Source organism: Leptosomus discolor, chromosome 1 (assembly GCF_034619465.1).
Source record: "Leptosomus discolor isolate bLepDis1 chromosome 1, bLepDis1.hap2, whole genome shotgun sequence".
NCBI classification, from domain to species: Eukaryota; Metazoa; Chordata; class Aves; order Leptosomiformes; family Leptosomidae; genus Leptosomus; species Leptosomus discolor.
The window spans coordinates 133867016-133890420 of record NC_141391.1 but is presented as its reverse complement, the minus strand read 5'-3'; the positions used below and the strand labels follow the sequence as shown (position 1 = coordinate 133890420).

The 23405-nt window shown below is 41.1% G+C and overlaps 1 protein-coding gene across 1 annotated transcript in view; it reads left to right on the top strand.

Annotated features, from left to right (window-relative positions):
• CRACR2A (calcium release activated channel regulator 2A) overlaps positions 1-23202 on the top strand; it is a 44813-nt gene extending 21611 nt beyond the window's left edge. Inside the window, 9 exon segments of the mRNA XM_086460817.1 lie at positions 687-689; positions 5443-5572; positions 7988-8069; positions 9767-9881; positions 12353-12454; positions 19770-19862; positions 21346-21447; positions 21989-22002; positions 23112-23202. Coding sequence (XP_086316943.1) covers positions 687-689; positions 5443-5572; positions 7988-8069; positions 9767-9881; positions 12353-12454; positions 19770-19862; positions 21346-21447; positions 21989-22002; positions 23112-23202 — 732 coding nt within the window.
• The last annotated feature ends 203 nt before the right edge of the window (positions 23203-23405 follow it).

The window sequence follows — 23405 nt, the reverse complement described above, 5'->3', positions numbered from 1 at the left end:
TGAAGTGTTGATGCCTTAACCTAGCCCTTAGTTTGGATTAGGTTTTTTACTTGTTTTTTTTTTATATTTAGTTTAAAAGAAAACACAACATAACACTCCTTTGTGATGAACTCTCTGTCCATGTGGCACTGAAATATGTGCATGGTTCTGCATGGTCCTCTTGGCTTGCTGACTAAGCCTGCCAACAACTATTCAACTGATGGCATTCTATTGCTCAGGGCAGTCTCTAGGCTGTGTAAGTGTTTGACCACTGCTATTTTGTGTGAGTAGTGCTTCATCTACTTCTATATACCAGCTGTAATCTGATTAATTTCTCTTACAACTTTGCATTTCCTAAGTGATGGCTCTTGGGATCACCACTTTTTGACCATGAGATTTAGACATCAGAACTGATCTTGTTCTATACAGTTCTTGCACACTGATTCCCTGTCCTGACAGCATGCCGGGTCTAGGAGGAGGGTGTTCAATTAGTAAGCGTTTCGGGGAAGCTCTGCACATAATCCTCAACTGGAGCTGAAGAAAATTTCAGAAAAAGTTAACTCCCTGCTTGCTGCATCATGAATTATGAGTCTCAGGGCTGTATGTCAGCTAGACTGTCTTCTGCAGCCAATTCTTTCCCCTCTTTCATCCCTCCTCAAGGATCTGCAGTACAAAGGAGTGTAGGGTCTAGAAATACTTGTGCAAAGGAGGTAGTATGATTCCATGCAGTTGTTACATATGTAGCTCACTCAGATATAAAGTCTTGTCATTCTCTGTTTTGCACTAGGAAGATGAAGGCTCTGAGACAACCTGTATTTTTCAGTTCATTACCATTTGTGTTTCTGTAGTCTACATGGCTTTGTATTACTGCATTCTGTGATCTCATTGCTTACTATACTGAACTCAGGTTCCTAGCTGCTGGCATTAAGCCTTCCTATTCACCATACATTCACAGTAATTTAGCTGCTAATCCTTTGACCTACTGCATCTTATAAGCGAGTAGAACCAATGTAAATTTTTTCTGCTTTTAGAAATGAACAAGTCCATTTCCATCCTATGGAAGGTGATTTCTGAAAGCATCTAAGAATTTGCAGCAGTACTTGAGGCCAGCAACTGCTCTTTTATCTGGGAGTTAACAGTCAGGTTATTTTCTGAGTGGCTATGAAGATGAAGCTGCAGTTAACATAAGCAGGTATGTGATTGGCAATATACCTGAAGGAACCATAATAGAAATTAAAGGAAGGTTTTATGTCCAAAATGTCTGCCTGAGATGCAGTTCCTCTTCACTCTGTTCTTTCAATGTGGAGTATGAACCACTATGTTCATACCTGCCATCTTCCACATTTGTGTTAAATTACACAAAAGCTGGTTATGTTACTTGACCTGGCTACTGTTTATATGAAGGGCACTCAAAAGACACATTTAAGTAAGACTTTTTCAGAGTGCATTGTAAACTAGAGTAAATTTACATCCCACTGCTATTCCATTTTCCGATCAGCACTAGTTGAACCAAACTATGAAGTAGCTCTTCCCTTAGTATAGTGTTCAGATGCAGTTTTAGAATCAAGTTTGATTGTTATTGGTGTTTATTAAAAATGACTGCCTACTATGTTGGGAGTTGAGCTGAAGGCCTCTGGTGTCTTTGAGTCTTGGTGCTACTGAGGTGTGTATGACCACCTCAAGGACAAGCTATTTCAGGTCATGTAGTCCATATATTTAGTTATTGTTCTCAGAAGCGCTGTGAAATTAGTGCCAAGTTGTTGATTGTATGTTAACTTGTTTTATTTCCTAGAGCATGCAGAGTAATAAGCTGGGAATGTTTTTCAGCAGAATGAAAATGTGCTTGTTTTATATAGATGTATGTGTATTCTTAGCAGCCTATAGTTGCAGTAGAGTTTGGGATTTTAATAGAAAAGTGAACAATGAGATCAGAAATGTCTGTATAGCTGTAATGGGCCATTAGCCCAGCTCATGAGACATATGTGGTTTTGTCCCCAAAATTTACAGCAGGAATGATTTTTTTTTTTTCATACTAAGGAATACAGCAGCTTAAGTTTTGGGTTCGTTTTGTGGTGTTTTTTTTTTTTTTCCCCGTCAACTGCAGCTCTGTTGTTTACACTTCTTTCTGTAAGGCTTCAGCATATTTGTAGAAAATATTTGCAAGGCCAGACTTCAATGTCTCGTTCAAAGGACTGTCGGGCAGTTCTGTTGTCTTCTTGAAGTCAGCAGTCTCAGGAATTCTGTACCTCAAATGCCTGGCAGAGGGCCTTTCCCTCCCTTCTCTCTCCTCCTAGCCCCAGCCCCAACAAACTAAGGCCAGGAGCATCCATGAGCTTGCTCCCCTTCTGCAGCACTAAGGACAAACTTGCTGTCTCCCTCTTCCTTCTCCTCTTTTACTTTGTGCACAAAATAAGAGGCCAGCTGGAGCATCCCCTGCAAACCAGCTGGTGCTACAGTGTTCTTCCCTAAGCAGCTCCTGATTGTACAAAGGTCTTGGGAATAATGACCTACTTGACAGAGGATATAAATATTCTCTCCAGCATCCCCTTAGCTTAACCTGCAGTAAACAGGATGTGGATAGCAGAACAAATTGTTCTTCCTTGTACTTAAAAAGACCTACATGACAGAAACATAGCTGACTGTTTACAGCCTGATTAACTGGGTCTGATTCTGTCTCTTTTTCCCCATGCTTCTGCCTGTAATGTAGAAGTCCAGTAATTTTATGGAAGCTCTCGACTTCACAGTAGTAGCACAGAGAATAATCTGGTAGTAGATGGCATAAGTCATTGGTACAGGATGAAACTACGGAGCAGAGCTGTGTGAAGCTTTTTTTTTGATTTGCAGGAATGAACATGTACATTTTCTTTTGGCGATTTGGGGTGGCTCCTGTGGCTAGAGTCTTGGAATAGAAGGATACAGGCTCTTTAGGAAGGACAGTCAGGGGAGAGGAGGAGGGTGTGTTGCCTTCTATGTCAATAACCAGCTGGAGTGCATGGAGCACTGCCTGGGGCTGGATGAGGAGCTGACTGAGAGCTTATGGGTCAGAATTAAAGAAAGCAGAGGGGCAGGTGACATTATAGTGGGGGTCTGCTACAGGCCATCCAACCAGGAAAAACAAGCAGATGAGGCCCTCTATGGATAGGAGCAGCCTCACGTTCACAAGCCCTGGTCCTCGTGAGGGACTTCAACCACCCTGATATCTGTTAGAGGGACAACAGAGTGGGGCAGAAGCAATCCAGGAGGTTCATTGAATGCATTGATGATAAATTCCTTCTCCAAGTGATGAAGGAGCCAACAAGAAGAGGTGCTATGCTGCACCTTGTTATCACAAGGAGGGGCTGGTGGAGAAAGTGAAGCTTAAGGGCAGCCTTGGCTGCAGTGCCCATGAGATGTGGAGTTTAAGATCCTTAGGGCAGTGAGGATGGCGCACAGCAAGCTCACTAGCCTGGACTTCAAGAGAGCAGACTTTGGCCTCTTCAGGGATCTCCTTGGCAGAGTACCATGGGATACAGCCCTGGAGGGAAGTGGGGCCCAAGATAGCTGGTCAATATTCAAGGATCACGTCCTCCAAGCTCAGGAGTGATGCATCAGGCGTCAGAGAAAGAGTAAGTCAGGCAAAAACGCCAGGAGGCCTTTGTGGATGAATGAGGAGGTCCTGAACAAACTCCAACAAAAAAAAAAGGAAGTCTACAGAGGGTGAAAACAAGGACAGGTATCTTGAGATGAATACAGAGAAAGTGCCTGAGAAGCCACAGATCAGGTTAGGAAAACCAAAGCCCTGACAGAACTGAATCTGGCCAGGGACATCAAGGGCAATAAGAAAAGCTTGTATAGGTACATCAGTGATAAAAGGAAGACCAGGGAAAAGGTAGGCCTTCTCCAGAAGGAAACAGAAGACCTGGTTACGTGGGTCATGGAGAAGGCTGAGGTACAAAATGACTTTTTTGCCTCAGTCTTCACCAGCAAGTGGTGAAGCCCAAGTGACAGTAGGCAGAGGCAGGGACTGGGAGAATAAACAACTGTCCACTGTAGGAGAAGATCAGATCTGAGACCATCTAAGGAATCTGAAGGTGCACAAGTCCATGGCACCTGATGAGATCCATCCGCAGGCCCTGAAGGAACTGGTGGATGAAGTGGCTAAGCCACTATCCATCACATTTGAGAAGTCGTGGCAGCCTGGCAAAGTTCCCACTGACTGGAAAACATAACCCTGATATTTAAAAAGGGAAAAAAGGAAGACCCAGAGAATTACAGGCCAGTCAGTCTCACCTCTGTGCCCAGCATGATCACAGAGAGGATCCTCCTGGAAACTATGCTAGGGCCCATGGAAAATAAGGAGGTGATTGGTGACTGCCAACATGGTTTCACTGAGGGCAAATTGTGCCTGACAGATTTGGTGGTCTTCTACGATGGGGTTACAGTGACAGTGGTTAAGGGAAAAGTAACTGACATCATCTACCTGGACTTTTGCAAAGCATTGTCACTGTCTCTCATGAAATCTTGTCCCTGAATTGGAGAGACATGGATTTGATGGATGGATCACTGAATATGAGATGGCAATGTGCACTTGCAGCCTAGAAAGCCAATTTCATTCTGGGCTGCATCAAAAGTGTGGCCAGCAGGTCAAGGGAGATGATTCTTCCCCTCTACTCTGCTCTGGTGAGTCCCGACCTGGAGTGCCGTGTTCAGCTCTGGGGCCCCCAGCACAAGACAGACATGAACCTGCTTGAGAAGGTCCAGAGGAGGATTGTGAAGATGACCCGGGGGCTGGAGCATCTCTCCTATGAGGACAGGCTGAGAGAGCTAGGCTTGCTTGTCCTGGAGCAGAGAAGGCTCTGGGGAGTGACCTTCCAGTGCTTGAGTGGGGCCTACAGGAAAAATGGGGAGGGATTCTTTATCAGTGAGAGTAGTGATAGGATGAGGGGTAATGGTTTTAAACTGAAGGAGGGTAAATTTAGATTTGATATAAGGATGAAATTATTTCTTTTGAGGGTGGTGAGACACTGGAACAAGTTGCCCAGAGAAGTTGTAAATGCCCCCTCCCTGGAAGTGTTCAAGGCCAGGCTGGATGGGGCTTTGAGCAACCTGTTCTAGTGGAAATTGTTTCTGCCCATGGCAAAGGGGCTGGAACTAGATGATCTTTAAGGTCCCTTCCAACCCAAACCATTCTATGACTCTATGAATTTCATGCATTTTTCAATGCAGGTCCATGTCAAGGTTCATATTCAATATACTTCCAGAGCTCAGTCCAAATCACTGCACTTGAAATAAGCTGGAATGATGTATGGCAAACATGTGAAATGCCTATTTTTTTAAGAAACAGACTATAGCTTTATGAGTATTGCAGAACATGATAGGATAAAATCTCTTCTTTTTCCAATCTCAGCCTTCAAAACAAGGAAAATTGGAGAGGCAACAGCATTTATAGAACAGTTGGAGACTAACGCTTGCTCTTACTTGGAGGAGAGAATAAACTCTGTCCCAGACCACTTATTCAAGGTTATTTTTGTGGGCAATTCAAGTGTTGGAAAGACTTCGTTCTTAAGGTGATTTTGTGAAGATTGTTTTCTCCCAGGCACAGCTGCTACTGTAGGTAAGTTTAAGAAACATTATTACTATTATTTTTGTTCCGCAGTACTTAGCGCTTCTACTGAGATCAGGCCCTGTGTTAAAACGGAAACATACAGATACTGTAAAAGCCATTATTCAGGGGAGTAGGACATGCCAAGTGAGTTCTCCTAAACCAGGAAGCAGATAATTCATAGAGAGGTTTCAGAGTAGATTCCATTCTGAAATCCTGGCAGCACTGAAATAGATCAGGAAAATTGTGTCTATTTCAGTGAAGCTAGAAAGTCCTTGTAGATCTCACTGTTCTGAAACTGATATCCCGTCCTCTGGACTGTGTTGTACTAACCATCCCACATCTATACCCCAACTCTATCCCTCTAAGTAATCTGATTTTGTTTTAAAGAGAAAGTAGACTGTCTGAATTATGTTTAAAGATTTAGCATAATACTAAGAACTAAAGAAATATGTTGGAACAGTGTGTTAAAAGCCAAACACTTCAAAGCCTGTGTTGTACTTACATTGCCTAAAGTTGTAAACTAAGCTTTCAAAAGTCAGACACATAATGAAGGTTAAGTATAGGTTATTGCAATGCAGTGAGTTACTGTAAATGACCAGATTTATTATACTTAGTCTGTATTTAGGCTTGTCTGCAGCATATATGAAATAAAACTTATTCACAATAAAAGGTATTTAAATTAATGGATTTGTCTTGCATTTGTGACAATCTAAGAACATGCATGTGAGCAATTACTGTAGCTCCCTTGACTTTATGGGGTAGATAAAGATATGTGAGTAAATTTCTACTGGTATGTTGAGTGTCTAAGTTCACATTAGAGTCAGGGAAGATCTAAGATCTTGGCATAGGGATTTAAATTGATTTTGGCACTAGAAGGTATTTTATCTGGTCTCTACCTGCTTGGAAGAGAGCAGGTCTCCTGGGTGTCCTGATGGATTGAAACAGACACTTTGAATGCCAAATGGCATCTCGGATAGCACTAGGTGCCTGTAAACAAACAACGGAATTCTACCCTGCCATCCTGTCCAAATCAATTCAATCAGAGGAGCCTAGGGACCAATTAATCTGACCCTTGATGCCTACTTCAGGATGAGCTTAGTCATTTCCTAGACTCCTAGCTCTGCATTGACTAGATCTTCATTAACTCTATGGCATCTTAGACACCTACATGCAATTGTCTACATTTGAATCTGGTGCTACGTCCTATCCGTGTTGTCTCGTAAACAGCTGATACACCTCCCTAGACTCTGAGGTCTTGTGCAGTGTGTGCAATTGCCTGGAGCTTCCAGAGGAAAAGCACAGGAATGCATCTGACTTTCATCTTTGGCTGGTCATCCAGCGTTCTTGCAAATGCAATGGCAAGAAAGTATTTGTCATAACTTTGATTTAGTTTTCACATCAGTGAGTTTCACAAATGTGGACTATGGCTGGCAAGATACAGACAGTTGAAAAGTCAAGTGAACAATCTAAAGAAGAATGTTCTCACTGAATTTCTACAGAATAGCTCAAATTTCTTCCCTCGAGATATAAGCAATGGATATATCCTCCATCCAGATTTATTAATTGCCTGTTGAAGGAACATGGGCTTGGATGCTTCTTCATTAATGCCAGTGGTAAAAATCTATTTGATGTGGAAAATGGCCCTGAAGAAATTGTTGATGACCTACTGAGATCCCTTCCAACCTGAATTATTCTATGATTCTGCGATTCCATGATACAGCACATTATGATACAAGAAAATGCAGGTTGTCATTAGGAGGAGGCAGTGACTGATTAATATTTAAGACTCTAATTACTGTTATAAATATCTAGAAGATACTTCTATCATCACAGGTTAGGGGAATTGGGAGAGGTTTCACTTAAAAGTTTAGGTAAACTAGTTTTTTCTCTCTTCCATTTAGCCACATGAAAATTAGGGGACTGACCTAACTGTAGTCAGCTCATCTGTATTCTGAAGAGGGGAGGAGATTCTCCACATATTCATCTATCTTCAGCATTTATCTTAGGTTCCACTGTCCCCTTGGTGTGGTGCCTTGTGTTTTTCCACTAACTGTAGAAGATGCATATGCGGCTAGCTCGGACTGAATGCTGAAATTTCAGACAGCTGAAGTTATACAGCATGAATTCCTGGCTAAATGGCTTACTGTGCTGTGGACTGTCAAATGTACCCTGATTTGGAAAGATACTTACCTTGCAGCTTTTACAAAATTCAACTACTCTGTTAACATTCAGTATTTTATTACTGAGGAACTTCTGGCAAATAAAAGCTTATGTTGTTTTCTGATAGTTAGAGACTATGGACGTAACTTTTAACGTAGTATCTATCTTGTTACCTTTCTGGAATTGTTGCTATTTGCTGGAGGAGGTTTTCAAAGGTCAAACTGAGAATATAAAGAGACCACCTACCTTGTATTTCTGTTATAGGTGTGGATTACAATGTGAAAACCATCACAGTAGATAATACCTGGGTAGCCCTGCAACTCTGGGACATGGCTGGCCAGGAACGGTGAGAAACATTCTGTTGTGGTTTAACCCTGGTAGTCGGCTAGCACCGCACAGCTGCTTGCTTGCTCTCCCATTCCAGTGTGACAGGGGAGAACATCAGAAGGCTGAAAGTGAGAAAACTCAGTGGTTGAAATAAAGACAGTTTAGTAATTAAAAAAAAAAAAAAAATCAAACCCACCACCAGGGAAAACAATAAAGAGGAAAGAAGCAAAACCAAGAGAAACAAGTCACAAAAAAAAGTTGCTCATGATCATCTGATTGATGCCCAGCTAGTCCCTGAGCAACTACAGCCTCAGCCAACCTTTCTTCCCCTGGCAGTTTTATTGCTGAGTGCAATGTCATATGGTATGGAATATCTATTTGGTCAGTTGGGGTCAGCTGTCCCAGGTGTGTTCTGCTCACAACTTCTTCTGCACCCCAGCCTACCCACTGGTACAGCAGTCTGTGAAGCAGAAAAGGCCTTGATGCTATATAAACACCATTGAGCAGTAACTAAAATGGTGTGTTACCAACACAGTTTTCATCATCCCTGGAGAGGTGTTCAAAAAAATGTGTATATATGGCACTTTGGGATGTGGTTTAGTGGGCATGGTGGTATTAGGTCAATGCTTGATGATCTCAGAGGCCTATTCAAACCTAATGATTCTGTGATTTTATCACAAACACAAAACATAGACTTGTACAAGTTAGTATAACGAAATTTAACATTATCCCGGCCAAAACCAGTACACATTCTAAGGTTTTGCTTCCTTGAATTATCTGTTCAAAGATTAGTAAGCATGGGCCTAATCCTGTTTCTTGGGGGAGGAACAAATGTAGGAATATCCCTAATAGAGCCAGTGAATTCACAGTTTACATCCTCCCCTAGCAGCAATAATGTTCTGGTTTGGTGCTAAGTGTCCATTGAAAAAGTGCCAATCTGTAAAAGAGATTCTTGTTAAAGCTCTTGAAAGTGTAGTACTACACAATTTCTTTAGGAGGAAGGCTGATTTTAAAATGTATTTAAATTATTTCTATAGCAAAAAATGCCTTAATGGTTAAAAAAAAAAGGGGGTGTGTGTGTTTTTCCACCAAAATAATCCCATCGTAGTTGAAGTTCAAGTTTTTGTCAGTTTTCAGTGGTGATTTCCTTCCCCATTTCCTCACCTAGTAGTTTTCTGTTACTAAAAGCAAGGATGATAATATACGTTTTCTATAGGAAGCTTGGGAAAAAAAAACAAAACAGAAATCTAGCTAGCTTTAGGCAGAGCACTTTGTGAGGGGAAAATTTCTGCTCCAAGCTTAAAATTAAAGAGGGGAGAAGGTGACATAAGGCAGCTGATTATCCAGACTAACCCAGAATCAATTAAAGAAGGCAGAGGGAACTTTTCCAAACATTTTTTTTTTTTTTTTTTTTTGCAGAGAACTTATTTGCTGTTGCAGTAACTTCTGGTAGTAGTGTCCTCCATGAATCCTCTGATGAATGTGAAAAGGGGTCTGATTCAGGAAGAATGGAATTGCTTACTACAATTCATAATGATCCTCACCTTTCACACAGGATCTGCAGTGAAGACCAGTGTTACAGACTAGAAGATTAGAAGAAACTGTATGGCAACATCTTCCTTTGGGGAGGAGGGAGGGGGATTACTAAATTTTTTACTTATATTGTCAGATTGCTGCTTGTGTTGAAGAGAGCTATAGACAAGTCCTTACCTACAGGTACCGAAGTATTACCAAGAAGTTTTTCGGAAAAGCTGATGGTGTCATTGTGATGTATGATATTACAGCAAAAAACACGTTCACAGCTGTCAAGCAGTGGCTGATAAGCATCGAGGTAACACGACATGCCTTTAAACCTAAACTCTGGTGTCATTATCCTCTATCTTCTTCTGATCAGGGAGTGTTAGGGCAAAGCACAGAGCAGCATGTTTCCCATGTTCTTACACAAGAATTACATTTTTGTTACTGATGTTGATCTGCACAGTTACCAGTAAAGCTTCTAAATGAATCTCTGCATCTATGAAAATAATCACAGTTCCTGGCTTTTAAGAGCTTGGGGAAAGCTCAGCATGGAGTTCTCTGATTTTTGATAAAGGTTATCTAGCTGATGACTCCCATTGGATCACTGGTCATCACTAGCAGTTTGACAACCAAGTATGTCTCTCATGGGAAATCAGCTGTGTTGTGAACATAAGCCATGAACTTAGAGCTATAGTGTCTACATTAGTGCCATAAAACTGTCTTGTGGTACAAAACAGTTCGGTTTCCTGTGGGATCATCCTTTCAACCACATGACAACAAATTCATAACCCATGCCACTGAGTGGCTTCAGTTAATTAAAAATTTTGGTTTTTTCTCTTGGTATATTTCTGTAGGTCATAGACAACATATTGAGAGTGCACACAGCTGAATTTGCTTATGGCCAAAAGAGAAAATAAAAGGAAAATTAAAGCTGCTGCCATAAAGGACTGGGTCACTCAAGAGAACAAAGTGTGTCTTCCAATTTCCTTACTATTGCAGAGTATTTCTGCTGAAAAAGTAGGGAACGAGTTGGTATGCAAAGATCATTTACACTTATTTTATTGGGCATCTGTTCTAGTGTAATACACTGTTCTCTGTAACGGTCAAGAGGTGGCTTTGTGAGTTGAAATTAGGACTCATTCATTCTAATGTTTCCGAACAGGCATAGTTATTCCTCATCTGAGTAACTCTACTGAAGTAATAGTAACATGCATTTTGTAAGGACAAGCCCTTATTAAATACATGATCTTAGCAAATCAGTGATTGCTATAATTCAACATGGTAAAAGACAGAGGAGAATTCCAGGTTTTGATCCAGAAAAATCAAATATTGTGGTCAAAATCTTTTTCCAAGCTGTAATAGTTCAGTCATCTTTACTGACTAATTTTATTTGCTACAAACTATTGCTAAGTTGAAGACATGTGGCTAAGTTCATTTACTGCTGCATCATTCAGCCCATTTTATCAATGTACTCATTGTGATAATTCTAACCATTTTCAGAATGATTTTTGATACATGACTATTCTATATATTTTTGGGGGCCTATTCTGTGAATTTATTCACTACTTTATGTAATTTATTTGGCATGATTGTACCCAGATGTTGTAATTATTTTCCTGTCTGTATAATTAGAAGAGCAGTGGCTATAACCGTGTGATGTAGAGCCTGTGTAGCACGGTAGTGTTGCAAATCTGCAGTGGGTAAGAAAAACTTATCTACACAAAGTTATATAAGTAGAGATGTCCTTTAATAACGATGCACACCGCGGACATGGGATCATTCCCAAAGATGTCCGCCGGCACATTGCAATCAACAGATATTTATACATTAAATTCATACATATTTAGTTTATACAATACATCCTTTCAATGATTGGTTCTTCTTTTCTCGCTTCTGATGCAAATTAGCGAGCAGCCTCAGTCGTAGTCTTCTGTTGTTCTCTTTTGAGAGGGTGGTGTAATTTGGGTACGTGGACCGTGAGTCGGAGGTCTCAACCACTCCTCGAATTGACCATGTATGGTCAGGGAATATGTCCTTGGCTCGCAGGCTCTTGGCTTGTACCTGCTTTGTTCATGATTCAAAGATTATACACAGTGGGTACCATCACAAATCCTGTCTCGCAGACATCTTGGACTACAACTTACTGTCCTTGTTTTTAACCACTAAGAGATTATTGGTTAATGAATACCTTAGGTCTGGAATTTTACAGAGGCATGCTAGCAGCATAAGCAATACAGATTTTATTTTATATTTAATCATTTATTCTATTTGAGACTGATCTACCTAAAATTATCACCAGTCATCCTTACTAGTATCTACTAATTAAAATTCTTGATATTCAAATCAGAATAAGAGGGGTAAGGGGTTTTCCAACAGCATCAGTGGTGCATAACAGGTTTCAAGTTTCTCTAGTTTCTAAACTGCAATCACCTGATGAGGTTTCTATGCTTATAGATTTCAAAACACGCACACAGGTCTAACGTTTTAAATTTAGTGATTTTATGCAACAGTAGTTCTCTCTCCCTTTTTAATATATGGTCTGATGAGCTTCTGTGCTGTTATTAAAAAATGCTAAGTTAGTCAATCGCTTGCATTCTGTCTTTTTCATACCTTTTGTCCAACTTGAATTTATGACGTGTTTGTAAGTAAAGCGACATAAACCCGGCTCATATGCGATGTCTTAAATATCTTGTTGTGGTGTGATGTTTGTTAGTTTTTATCCTCTTGATCTGTGATTTTTTTCAAATACAGTGTCCCAGCTGACATTTAGCCTTTGTTCTGCAGGAGGCAACTGAAGAGAATGTACCTGTGCTTTTATTAGGTAATAAAACTAATAATGAAAAGGAATGTGAGGTCCCTATGGGAATGGCAGAGCATCTTGCTAAGGTACTATACTTGGAAGGGACCCCCTTTCAAACTTGAAGGTGAAAGTTTTAAAATGGAGTCTGAATGTGTCTAAAGTCACAGAAACACAGGTTAATTTTAATCAGACAAGTACTTTTAAGGATTAGGAACCCCATCGTGCTCATTAATTCAGCTCTCAGTGATGTAAATGCTGATAATTATAGTAGTTATAAAACTATCTAGATTAAACCAAAATAACAAAGAGTGGTGCAGAAAATTCACTTTCATTCACTCTCATTCTCTCTCTGCTCTCTCTTCCCCTTCTCTCTCTTTTTTTTTTTTTCTTTGTTCTCTCTTTCTATTTTTTCCCCTCCCATCTCTCTCTGTTCTCTGTGGATGGGTTCTTAACAGATAGTTTGGGGGCCTTTTCTCCCTCCTACCTCTTGTAAATCCACAGAAGACCATCTGTTACTCTTATGGTAGGAGGAGAAAACATGTTTACTTTTGGTAATATTACATCAAGGAGATAAAATAAGTAGAGTTAACAGCCTGCATCTACCAGAGCACTGGTGATCTATGGGCCATAATTTAAGCATTAAGAGACTGCAAATAGCAGATACTTGTTTATATTTCTGTATACCATGCCCATCAATTTTTCTTTTAAATCTCTGCATACAATGCATATAGTTTCAATACCAATGCTTCCAGAATATTCATTTATTTAGAAATAAGTCATCCTAATATTGCTGAGAAATTAACTGAGTTGGTAGGAATTTAAAAAAATTAAACAACATGCTGGATTTCACATATGTACTTGTTTCTCCTTTGAAACACAGATTTACAGCTCTACTTGCTGGTAATGAAAAAGGATATTTTCAAAATTTGAAATACAGCTACATTGTTTTTGGTTTATAGGAAAGATTGCTGCTAGGCACCTCTCTGTAACTGACAGAATTAGGACCAGATCTCTTTTTATCCTGTTTTGATTATTCATACAGCCTTCTACAAGCATACTTCTGTATTCAAATTTGTGTCCATTGTTTTATTTTTATAGGGGAGCAATATCAGCCTTGAACTTCATCCCTTAAAGGTTCTCCCTTTAGGAAATCTGCTTTTTTTTCTTGTATACATGGAAATGCGGGTAGTTTTGAGACCCCAAAGGCTAGGGGGGACTAGTATAACTTTGAATCTTTCTGTGAAAAAACAAATGACACATAAATGCTAAATGGACAGAGTAGGTGTCTTATGTGTCATTTAGCTCTCTTAAAAAATTGTACTAGTAAAACAAAGATGAATCATTCTAATATATAGAACTCAGCCCACAAGGCAAGTAATTCTAACATGTCATGCAAGAAAATAAAAAGTTTTGCATAAGTGAAACAAAGTTGTCAAAGTCGCTTATAATCAAATTAATTGATCTGAATGACTCATTTGAATGTTTGAATGTGCTGCCTGAGGTAGCTAAGGGAAGGAGTGATTAATGACAATGGATTAGTTGAAAAGCAGTGTAGATATAATTAAATTATAACAATTTGCTTACTGAGCCAATAATAAACATGAATTTTAATGAAATATTAATGCCTGCTAAATAGCCATGTATTAGAGAATGCAATTGAGTTACTGATTTTGTGAATAATCCCATTAATTACTCACAGGTGATCCAAAACACATGGGACTAGATGCTGAGCTGATACAAATATGTAGCTGTATTTGGTGAAAACTACTCTGAAGCTGCTCTTGTGCAGACAAATAACCAGATTAGCCTATTGACCCTGAAGTCCAACAGTTTTTATGGACTGTTTCAAGGTCTCACAGGGCGTCTTCAAGGTCTCAATTTTACCTAGTTTTTTCTGTAGTCAGAGAGGAATGTATACTTTCAGAGGGCATTCATGCCAAGTCATCATACACTTTAACCTCTAGGTGATTTCCCTGACCTTGTGATAACAGAAAAAAATGTGGCCTAATACATCCTATATAACATATCCCTGACCAATTTGGAGGTAACCTCCGATAAGCATGTTGTCCACAAATCCAGTAATGACCTTTCAGAGCCCAGGTTCCACTGGAAAAGGGACCTTGCCATGTTTCATTATCTATTGGTTGTTCAAAATACAAGTGATTCCCGGATACTAAAGGCCCCCCAACAACATTCAGCTCACCGTTGAACCCACAATAGTCACATTTCCATGCTCCTGCGGTCTTTTTCCATTTACAATTACATGCCCACATTCCCTTCCCAGTTTGATTAGATCTAGACCAAACTTTCCAGAAATGGGTCCTAGTCCCATTTTGATGTTGTCATTGCCATTGATACATCCGGACTAAATGGTCTTTACTTGTGGTGTTATCTTGCTGACAGGCTACAAACAGGGCATCAAATTGCCCATCCCTTGCTACGGCTTTACATCCTTCCAGCCCAAACTGTTGATATGAACACTTTACTCAACTATTATTACGGAGTTTCACATGCGTTTGATTCCATTTCCCCTGATACTGAGCACAATCATGAGTATGGCAGTAGGGATCATAACAATCATACCCTGGGGACAGGGTCCATTCACAAACACATTTCCCCAGATATACTCCCCCCTGCCTTGTCCTGTTAAGACAATAAATGCCTTTCCCAGGATAACGGAGTTGCCACGGGCTATCCTCTGTGGTCCAGAATTCAGTTCCATTGTGGATTGTACTCAAATCACTAACCCACCATTTAGGTTGGACAGGCTGGGCTACCCATGGCCAGTGTTCAGATCCTCCTGGACTTCCGCAAACCCAGCAATTACTGAGGTTAAAGGATTTGGCTATTTCTTCCCCTAAACTTAAAAATTTGATTTCTCACTCTTGACCTTGACCCTGCCAACGATATAAAGACATAATTATTATTATCAAAGATACCATGTTGCTCTCTGCTCCAGGTGTGGTGAATAAACACACAGAAACAATTCAGAATATAGAAAGCAATGACAGCATGCCCGTTAGTACCAGCCCACCAGTCACTGGAGATTCCAGAGGAGGAAAGTCTTTACAGACCAGTTCAATGGATAATCCGTGGGTAAACACACAGGACTCCTTGCCGACTATTGGTCTGATCCACCCTTGCGAAGAGTTAATTGCAGCCTCCCATCCTTTTCTTCCAGCTTAGAAGTCCAGTTTTCTGGGGCTTTGGAGGTCTTGACTTGGCTATGATGAGTCCACCCGAGCTCTGCTGTCTTGACTGCTGTTTCTGTGGTTAACATCACTTAGTATGCTCCACGTCATGTTGCCACTAATGGTGCCTCTTTGCACTCCTTAACCAGGACCCAGTCTCCTGTTTGGATGCTATGAACAGCAAAGTCCAAAGGCAGGGTCTGTGCCAGCTGAGCTTCCCGTCGAAGAGATTTTACAAGAGACAGTATTCTGGCCACATATTGTTTTAAATATACATCACTTATCTCCACCTCCCCACTGGGTCGAGAGTTGGCAGGGTGAGGGATTCCAAACATTAACTCAAATGGGGATAGTTGAATATCTCCCCTAGGTCTGGCCAGTATTCTGGCCAAAGCTAATGGTAAAAGCCGTACTCATGGCATCTTAGTTTCTAGCACTAATTTTAAAATATGTTTCTTGATTTCCCTGTTCATTCTTTCCACCCAGCCTGAACTTTGAGGATGCCTTGGTGTGTGTAAATCCCATTGTATCCCCAAAGCCTCCATAACCTCTTGAAGAACTTTTCCTGTAAAATGAGTTCCCCTGTCTGAGTCTACTGCCTCCACTATTCCATATCTTGGGACTATTTGTTCCAGAAACACTTTAATGACTGATCCAGTGTTTGCTGAGGCAACCGGAGATGCTTCTGGCCATCTGGTTAATTGACATACTATGACCAAAATATATTTAAACCTTGTCGCTCGGGGCATTTAAGTAAAATCCACCTGACATCGTTGAAACCGGCGTACAGCCCAGGGTCGCCCTCCCCTAGCAACTTCCCTTGCAACCCGGTTGTTAACTTTGGCACAAATCAAACAACCTTCACCAGCTCTTTTTGCTAAACCAAAAAGACCTATGGCAGCATACATTTTAAGGAAGGCTTCTGCCAGTCCTCGAGAACCCCAGTGACTCCCTTCATGGAGATGATTTCAATATCTGCAGGGCCAATGCCCAAAACATTGTTTACCATCCTTTGCGAACCAATTATCTTCCCTTTCTTCTGCCCCACTATTTTTAATTATCTCTAATTCCTCTGGTGGAAAACACATTTTCTCCGGTAGCGGTTGCGTCACTGGGAGCAAAGGGAGAATCTTAGATACTTTTGATAGAAGTGCTGCTTTCTGAGCTGCTTCATCTGCCAGTCAACTAACTATTTTCTCCTCCTAATCTCCCACCAAATGTGACCTGACATGTATTATAACCACCTTCCTTGGTAAGTTCACCACCTTTAAAAGGCAAATAATTAAATGCTCATGTGCCAGTGTTTTTCCTCTGCATGTTAATAACCCTCTTTCCTCCCATAATTTCCCGAACATATGAACTACCCCATATGCATATTTTGAATCTGTCAATATGTTTACCACTCTTCCCTGATACAATTCACAGGCCCTTATTAAGGCATATAATTCCGCAGTCTGTGCTGACCAGGTGGAGTGTAGTCTTCCTCCTTCCTGCAGTCTTCTCCCTTCTATTACAGCATATCCTGAAGTTGTTTCCCTTCTATTACTCCTGAAGATCCATCGATAAACACATTTTCTCCATTTGGCTAAGGAGTATCTTGTAGTTCTTCTCCAACCCAGGTCTGAAGATCTATTACTTGTATACAGTCATGGATTTCCTCCAGGCCCCTTTCCTCTGGACCAGTTAAACAGGAGGCCAGGTTAAACCCTTCCCCGCTTCTTAATTCTAAATTCTCTTGTTCCATTAAACAAGTTTCATACTGTAACAATCTGGCACTAGTCATCCATTTAGAAGCTCTCTCAGTTAACAATGCCTTAATATGATAAGAAACTTCAACAATGAGAGATCCTCTTGCTGTTAGTTTTCAGGCTTCAGTCACCATTAAGGCTGTGGCTGCACAATTTTGCAGGCAATAAGGCTACCCCCTGACCACAGGATCTAACATTTTAGAAAAATAGGCTACTGGTCTCCGACTGCCTCTGTGTTCTTGCACTAAAATTCCTTCAGCATGGCCCTGTTTAACATCCACATATAATTCAAATTCTTTTTCCCAATCTGGAAGGGCCAGGGCTGGAGCTCCAGTTAACTTGCTTTTCAATGCTTCAAAGCTCTGCCTCCCCTCTGGTGACCATACTATGACATTGGGACTGTCTTGTATCAAAAAAAAAATTATACAAGGGTCTAGCGAAAACAGAAAAATCTTCAATCCACGTTCTGCAATACCTTGTTAACCCTAGAAATTGTCGCAGTTCTTTTTTAGTCTTAGGTAATGGTATTTCTACAACCCCTTGGATCCTTTCTGGATCAATATATCACAAGCCTTTCGTCAAAATATGTCCCAAATATTTAACCTTCCTTTCCACCAGTTGTGCCTTCTTTTCAGATACTCTAAGCCCCTTTTTAGCTAGAAAATGAAGCAATTGCACTGTGGCTTCTGCTACTACTTCCTCCTGTTCTCCTGTCAGGAGTAAATCATCCACATATTGCAGTAATTTTTAATCTCTGGGGACGGAGTAAACTCTTTCAGTGTTTCTTGTAAAGCTTGCCCGAACAAGACTGGTGCCTCCGTATATCCCTGCGGAAGGACTGCCCACGTTAACTGTTTAATTATTTTCCCTTTTTCCTCTTGTTCTCAATGGTATTTACTATCCTCTGTGAGGGGGCATCCCCCAAAAGCATCTTTTAAGTCAGGCATTGAATAGTAATGATGTGTGGAGGGAATACGGTTTAAAATAATATAGGGATCTGGGACTGCGGGATGCCTTGGTTTAATAATCTCATTTATTATTCTTCGATCTTGTATCATCCTATAGGTCCCATCCGGTTTCTTAACTGGCAGAATGGGAGTGTTACAGGGAGACATACAAGGTTCCAAAAGACCTTCCTGTAGTAAAGACTCAATAATGGGCTGTAATCCCTTTCTTCCTTCTTTTGAAATAGGGTATTGCTTTTTAGAGATTACTTGACCAGGCTGTTTCAAAATAATTTGAAGGGGCTCCATATCTAATTTTCCATACTTCCCTGGGACTGCCCATACTTCTGGGTTTATTTTAGCATAAACTTTATCAGATGGTTTGTACAAAGGCACCACAGTATTTGCTTCCTCATTATCCTTTGTGATATTAATTTGCATTCCCAGTTTAGCCATTAAATCCCTCCCCAATAAATTACAATCGCAATTAGGGACAAACAAAAATTCATGCATTACAAATTTCTCTCCTACATCAATTAGCAGTGGCTGAATAATTCTTACTCGTTCATCCTCTCCCCTCATCCCTTGGATAGTTACAAATCCCTTTGACAATTGTTACCCCTTTGGAATAAAGTTCAAAGTAGATCAAGAGCCCCCGTATCCACTAGGAAGTGCACTTCCTCTCGATCTGGACCCACCCTACAAGTTATCAAGGGCTCCAGGGTGGTGGGTCCCTGAAACAATGGGAGCCTCTGACACCCCTAACAATCCATTGCCAGTAACCTGTGGGCTTCCTCCTCACCTGTCTCTGTGGGCACTCCTTCTTCCAATGCCCTTCCTTTTTGCAGATAGCACACTGATTTCTTCTCAATTGACCCCTTGGTTTGTGCCCTGCCCTGCACTGAGGAAGACATGTTTTTGTTAAATGCTGGTGTTCCCCCCCGTTTTTCTGATCCTGTGAGTCTCAGCATTTTTACCCTTGGCATTGTAAAAACTGTGCCATAACTTTCACCTTCACCCTCACCTTTTCCTCATCCCTTCTTACATACACCTGCTGTGCCTTCTTAACTAATTCTTCCAAGGGCCTGCTCTGCCACTCCTCATCTTTCTGTATTCTCCTTCTCATGTTAGGCCAGGATTTGGTGACAAGTTTCACCCTCAACAATGTATCAAAGGCTGGCCCACCAGGGTCCATCCCCCCCCCCGTTTTCTTAAGGCATCCCTAGTCCTTTCCAGCCAGTGGGAGGGACTCTCCTCTTTTTCTTGTTCTAAAGACATAGACTTTAGCACATTGTTGGGTCTAGGAATAGCTGTTTTAATTGCCCTAATTAAATAGGCGCGATAATCCCGGAGGCGGGCCAAAGTAACCTGATTATTCGGATCCCAGTTAGCGTCCACCTGAGGAATTGTGTCATCAACAGTGAGTACATTTGCACCTCCTGCTGCTTGTCGGTGTTCATCTTCCCACAACTGACAGGCTTTCTGTAAAATCATCCGTTTTTCTTGCTGTCCAAATAGGATTCCCAGGAGGAAATCCCAGTCCTTCCAGGTATAATCAGCATTCCCCAGGTACTCATCTATTTTCTCCCTTACCCCAATAGCATCGTCCAGGTAGGGGGGTAACTCCTTCTTTAGACCTCTTATGTCATGTGTTGTTAGAGGCACAATAACAAACCCAACACCTCCCCCTTGTCCTCCTAGAGGGGGACCTGCCTCAACGGCATTTGATGAACTTTTTCAGACTGTGTTTTAGATTGCCGAGGAGCCTCATATTTGGTTCCTCTCCTAGTTGTAGATGGAGAGATTACTTTTGAATCATTCTCCTCTTCACTACTATCACCTGGAGGGGCTGTTGGGGCCCTTTGAGACCCTGAACCCAACGTCCCCTGATCTAGTATCGGAGGATACAATGAAGGCCCTCCTGCTGCTTCCTCCTCCTGGTTAGGTAAATTTAGAGGAGGTCGTGCATAAGGTGGGGATAAATACTGGAAATCATCTGATCCTTCCTTGTTCTCTATTTTATTCTCCTCCTTTTCTCCTTCCTTTGCCACATATATTCCCGTTTTCTTTATCATACTACTCCCAACTATTCTCCCTCTCAACCATATTTGTCCACATTCTTGTTCAATTAGTCCTTTTTCAGTGTGTGTTAAATATAGGCATAAATTCTGACAAAAGAATATATCATTGGTACCTAAAGGGGCCATCTGTACCCCTCATTCAATCGGTATTGTGGCCATAAAAAATAACAATATTTTACCACAACTTCTTTAGTCACTTCTCTGTGTGGCTCTAAATCATCCCAATATTGTAACAATTTCCCCAATGGGCTGTTTGGGGGTATTGCTGGATCCTTTCTCTGCTCATTTTCCTTTTCATTCTTTCCTTTTCATTTACTCTCACTGTTTCCCATTTCTCCTACATAAACCAAAAAGGTAATTCTAACTAAGCCAGAAGTCAAATTCCACACATGAAAGGTTCAAAGCTGCTAGACTTCAAAACACAAACCCCCAAGTCATAACGCAAACAGAGCAAGGAGGCAAAATCCCTGTTTCAAAAGTTCACAACTATCAGGATAAAACCAAACATCATAGTCCAATAGACAAAGCACACAGTCCAGAATCACAAAGTTATCAAATCAGGTGGGGACTCGAACCCCAAAAATACTGCAGTTGTGATTATTCCGCACAAACTACAGTACCCTAAACGGACACCAAAACCAATTCCATATTCCAAATATGCAAAACAAAACCACAAGTTCAAATACCGATCCAAGAGTCAGAGACCAATCAAAGCAGTTTACCAAGTTGAGGACCCTATTTCCCCTCATCAGTTCCCTTTACACTCCCCCTGGGTGCTCTGTGAAAACCTCCCCTTATTCCTTTCAACCCCCCCTTGGGTGTCTGTGAGCCCACAAGTTTTGAGAGAGCGTCCTCCCTCTGCCAAACGTGCAGGTTGACCACCTTAGGTCACCTGTCCCGGGCTTATAGTCTGGTTTGGTTCTTTACACACCTCCTGGGTGTCCTGCAAGAACCTTCCCCTTGTACTCAGCGGTGAGAATTTCAGTGGTTCTTCCCTGTGGACCCCTTCACAGACCCCTCTGGTCTGCCACTCATCTATCTCCGAACAGTCTCAGGAACCCCATCAATCATCCAGTGCCGGCAGCAACCGAAGGGAGCTGATCACCGAAATTCAGGTGAGGCGCACCGTCAGTCCCATTCACCGTCTGCCATCCCTGGAAGGTGGAATCCGATCCCTGGATCCCGGACGAGCCCCCATTTGTGTGGAAAATCCTGTCACCAGTGGTCAGTGTTCACAAAGGAGACAGAGGAGTCCTGTAAAAATAAACTTTATTCGAATAAAGGGAGAGCCCACTGGGCATATCCTGTGGGGTGTCTCAAAGTTGCTGGGGTCGCAGCCCCCTTTTTATCCTAATTTCTTGGCCGCATAGGAACCTCTCCAGTTCCCCATTGGCTAAGGTACTAGGAAGGCACAGACTTCCCGATATGCCTACTACTTATGCTATATTTGTACCCCTTAACATGTATCCCCCTTTGCATCATGCATCGTATGTTTCATTATCATATCATCATGCATCTCCTGGGTGGAGAAGTTAATATTAATAAGTCTATTAAGCCTGCGCACTGTTTCCTACAGTTGAAAAGTTCAGACTTCCCTTGACTTTTTTTGAGGGAAATTTTTTAACGATTTTTCTTTTGGGTTATCTTATCTAACAGAGCTTTGTAGTCTGGTGAGTTCTCCTGATTGTCTCTTGCAAGTTGTCTTGTCTAACAGAGCTTTGTAGTCTTGTCCTTGATTCCTGTCGAGATTCTCTCATTGCTGAGATATATGGCACCTTTTGTTTTACAAGGCCTGGTGAATAGTGTCGTATATCTGTCAAGATCTCCTTGTCTCAGTCTTACTACTTACTAAACACATGGCTCCTTTGGATAAACAGTGCCATGTACTTGCAAAAACACTCTCTTCCTTATCTATTCACTGTTTAGGTCTGTGGTATCTTGGACTAGCCTGGGCAAATGGTACTGTATTTTTGTAAAGACATTCTCATAATCCTATCACTTTTAACTGGTTTGTAGTCTGACCCTATTGCTCCAACTGAGCAATTGCTTAGGCCCATAAAGAGTCCCGTGTAAGCTAGCGAAGCTCTGTATAGACCTGAAAGTACCTAAACTGTTGCTAGGAAAGCTGCGGGCCTGGGATGTTGTGATAGTTCTTGCAGGAAGTTCTTGGAGGTCTGGAGAAATATGCTAGGAAATGGATGCTGCTGAGTCCTTGTAGCAGACCATTGGGTGTGCTTCTTTCTTCCCTCTGCTTATTACAGCTCAAATTCTGCTGTCTGCCTGGGGGCAGAGAGAGAGGGAGAGCTGGACTTTTGAAATTACATAAAAGCTAGGTGTAAAAATACAGGTAAATCTGTCCCCTCTGAACTACTTACAGAGGTGAAAACACTGGTAATGAATTAGCAGATCTTTAATATTGTTGCTGAAATTAGTAAAATTTTGTGAATGTGTCGGGCAATTGATAAACGCCTAGGTAGCCAGATGTGGCTTCGTTTTGCCCCAGCCTCAAAAATAACAAATGAAAGTCACTGTTTTGACTCTCTGTAATATGCAATAAACGCTAACAATGAGAATCAATTATATTTTTCTGACTAAATGAACAAAGCAGTTTTGTGATGGAGCAACCATAATTGTACTTGTTTGTTTGTTACTTCACAAAATTCTGTCATTTTCTATTAATCTCTGGTCAGTTTTATAAGCTTGGGGGAAATGTTTTTGTTTTGATCTCTTACGAGTAGTATTTATTTTCTTTCTCAAAAGTATTTTTTCTTTCCCCCAGGATTTTAATGGAACTCGAAGATAAAGTGAAAGAGAAAACCATTGAACTTCAATCTGATATGAATGAAAAGTCTTGCTGTATCAAGCCATAAAATGCTGGGGTATGTTTAGACAAGTCATACATTTATATGACACTACATGGCACCATCAGATTTGTTTTATCTTCCAAATATTTCTTCTGCTGTGTTCTGAGTGCAGATGTAAGTGAAACTTAAAATCCTTGTATGCTTTGATCTTCACTTTTACAAATACTGTCTTTAGTTGATTGATGATGTATTTGGAGCCGTAACAGTCC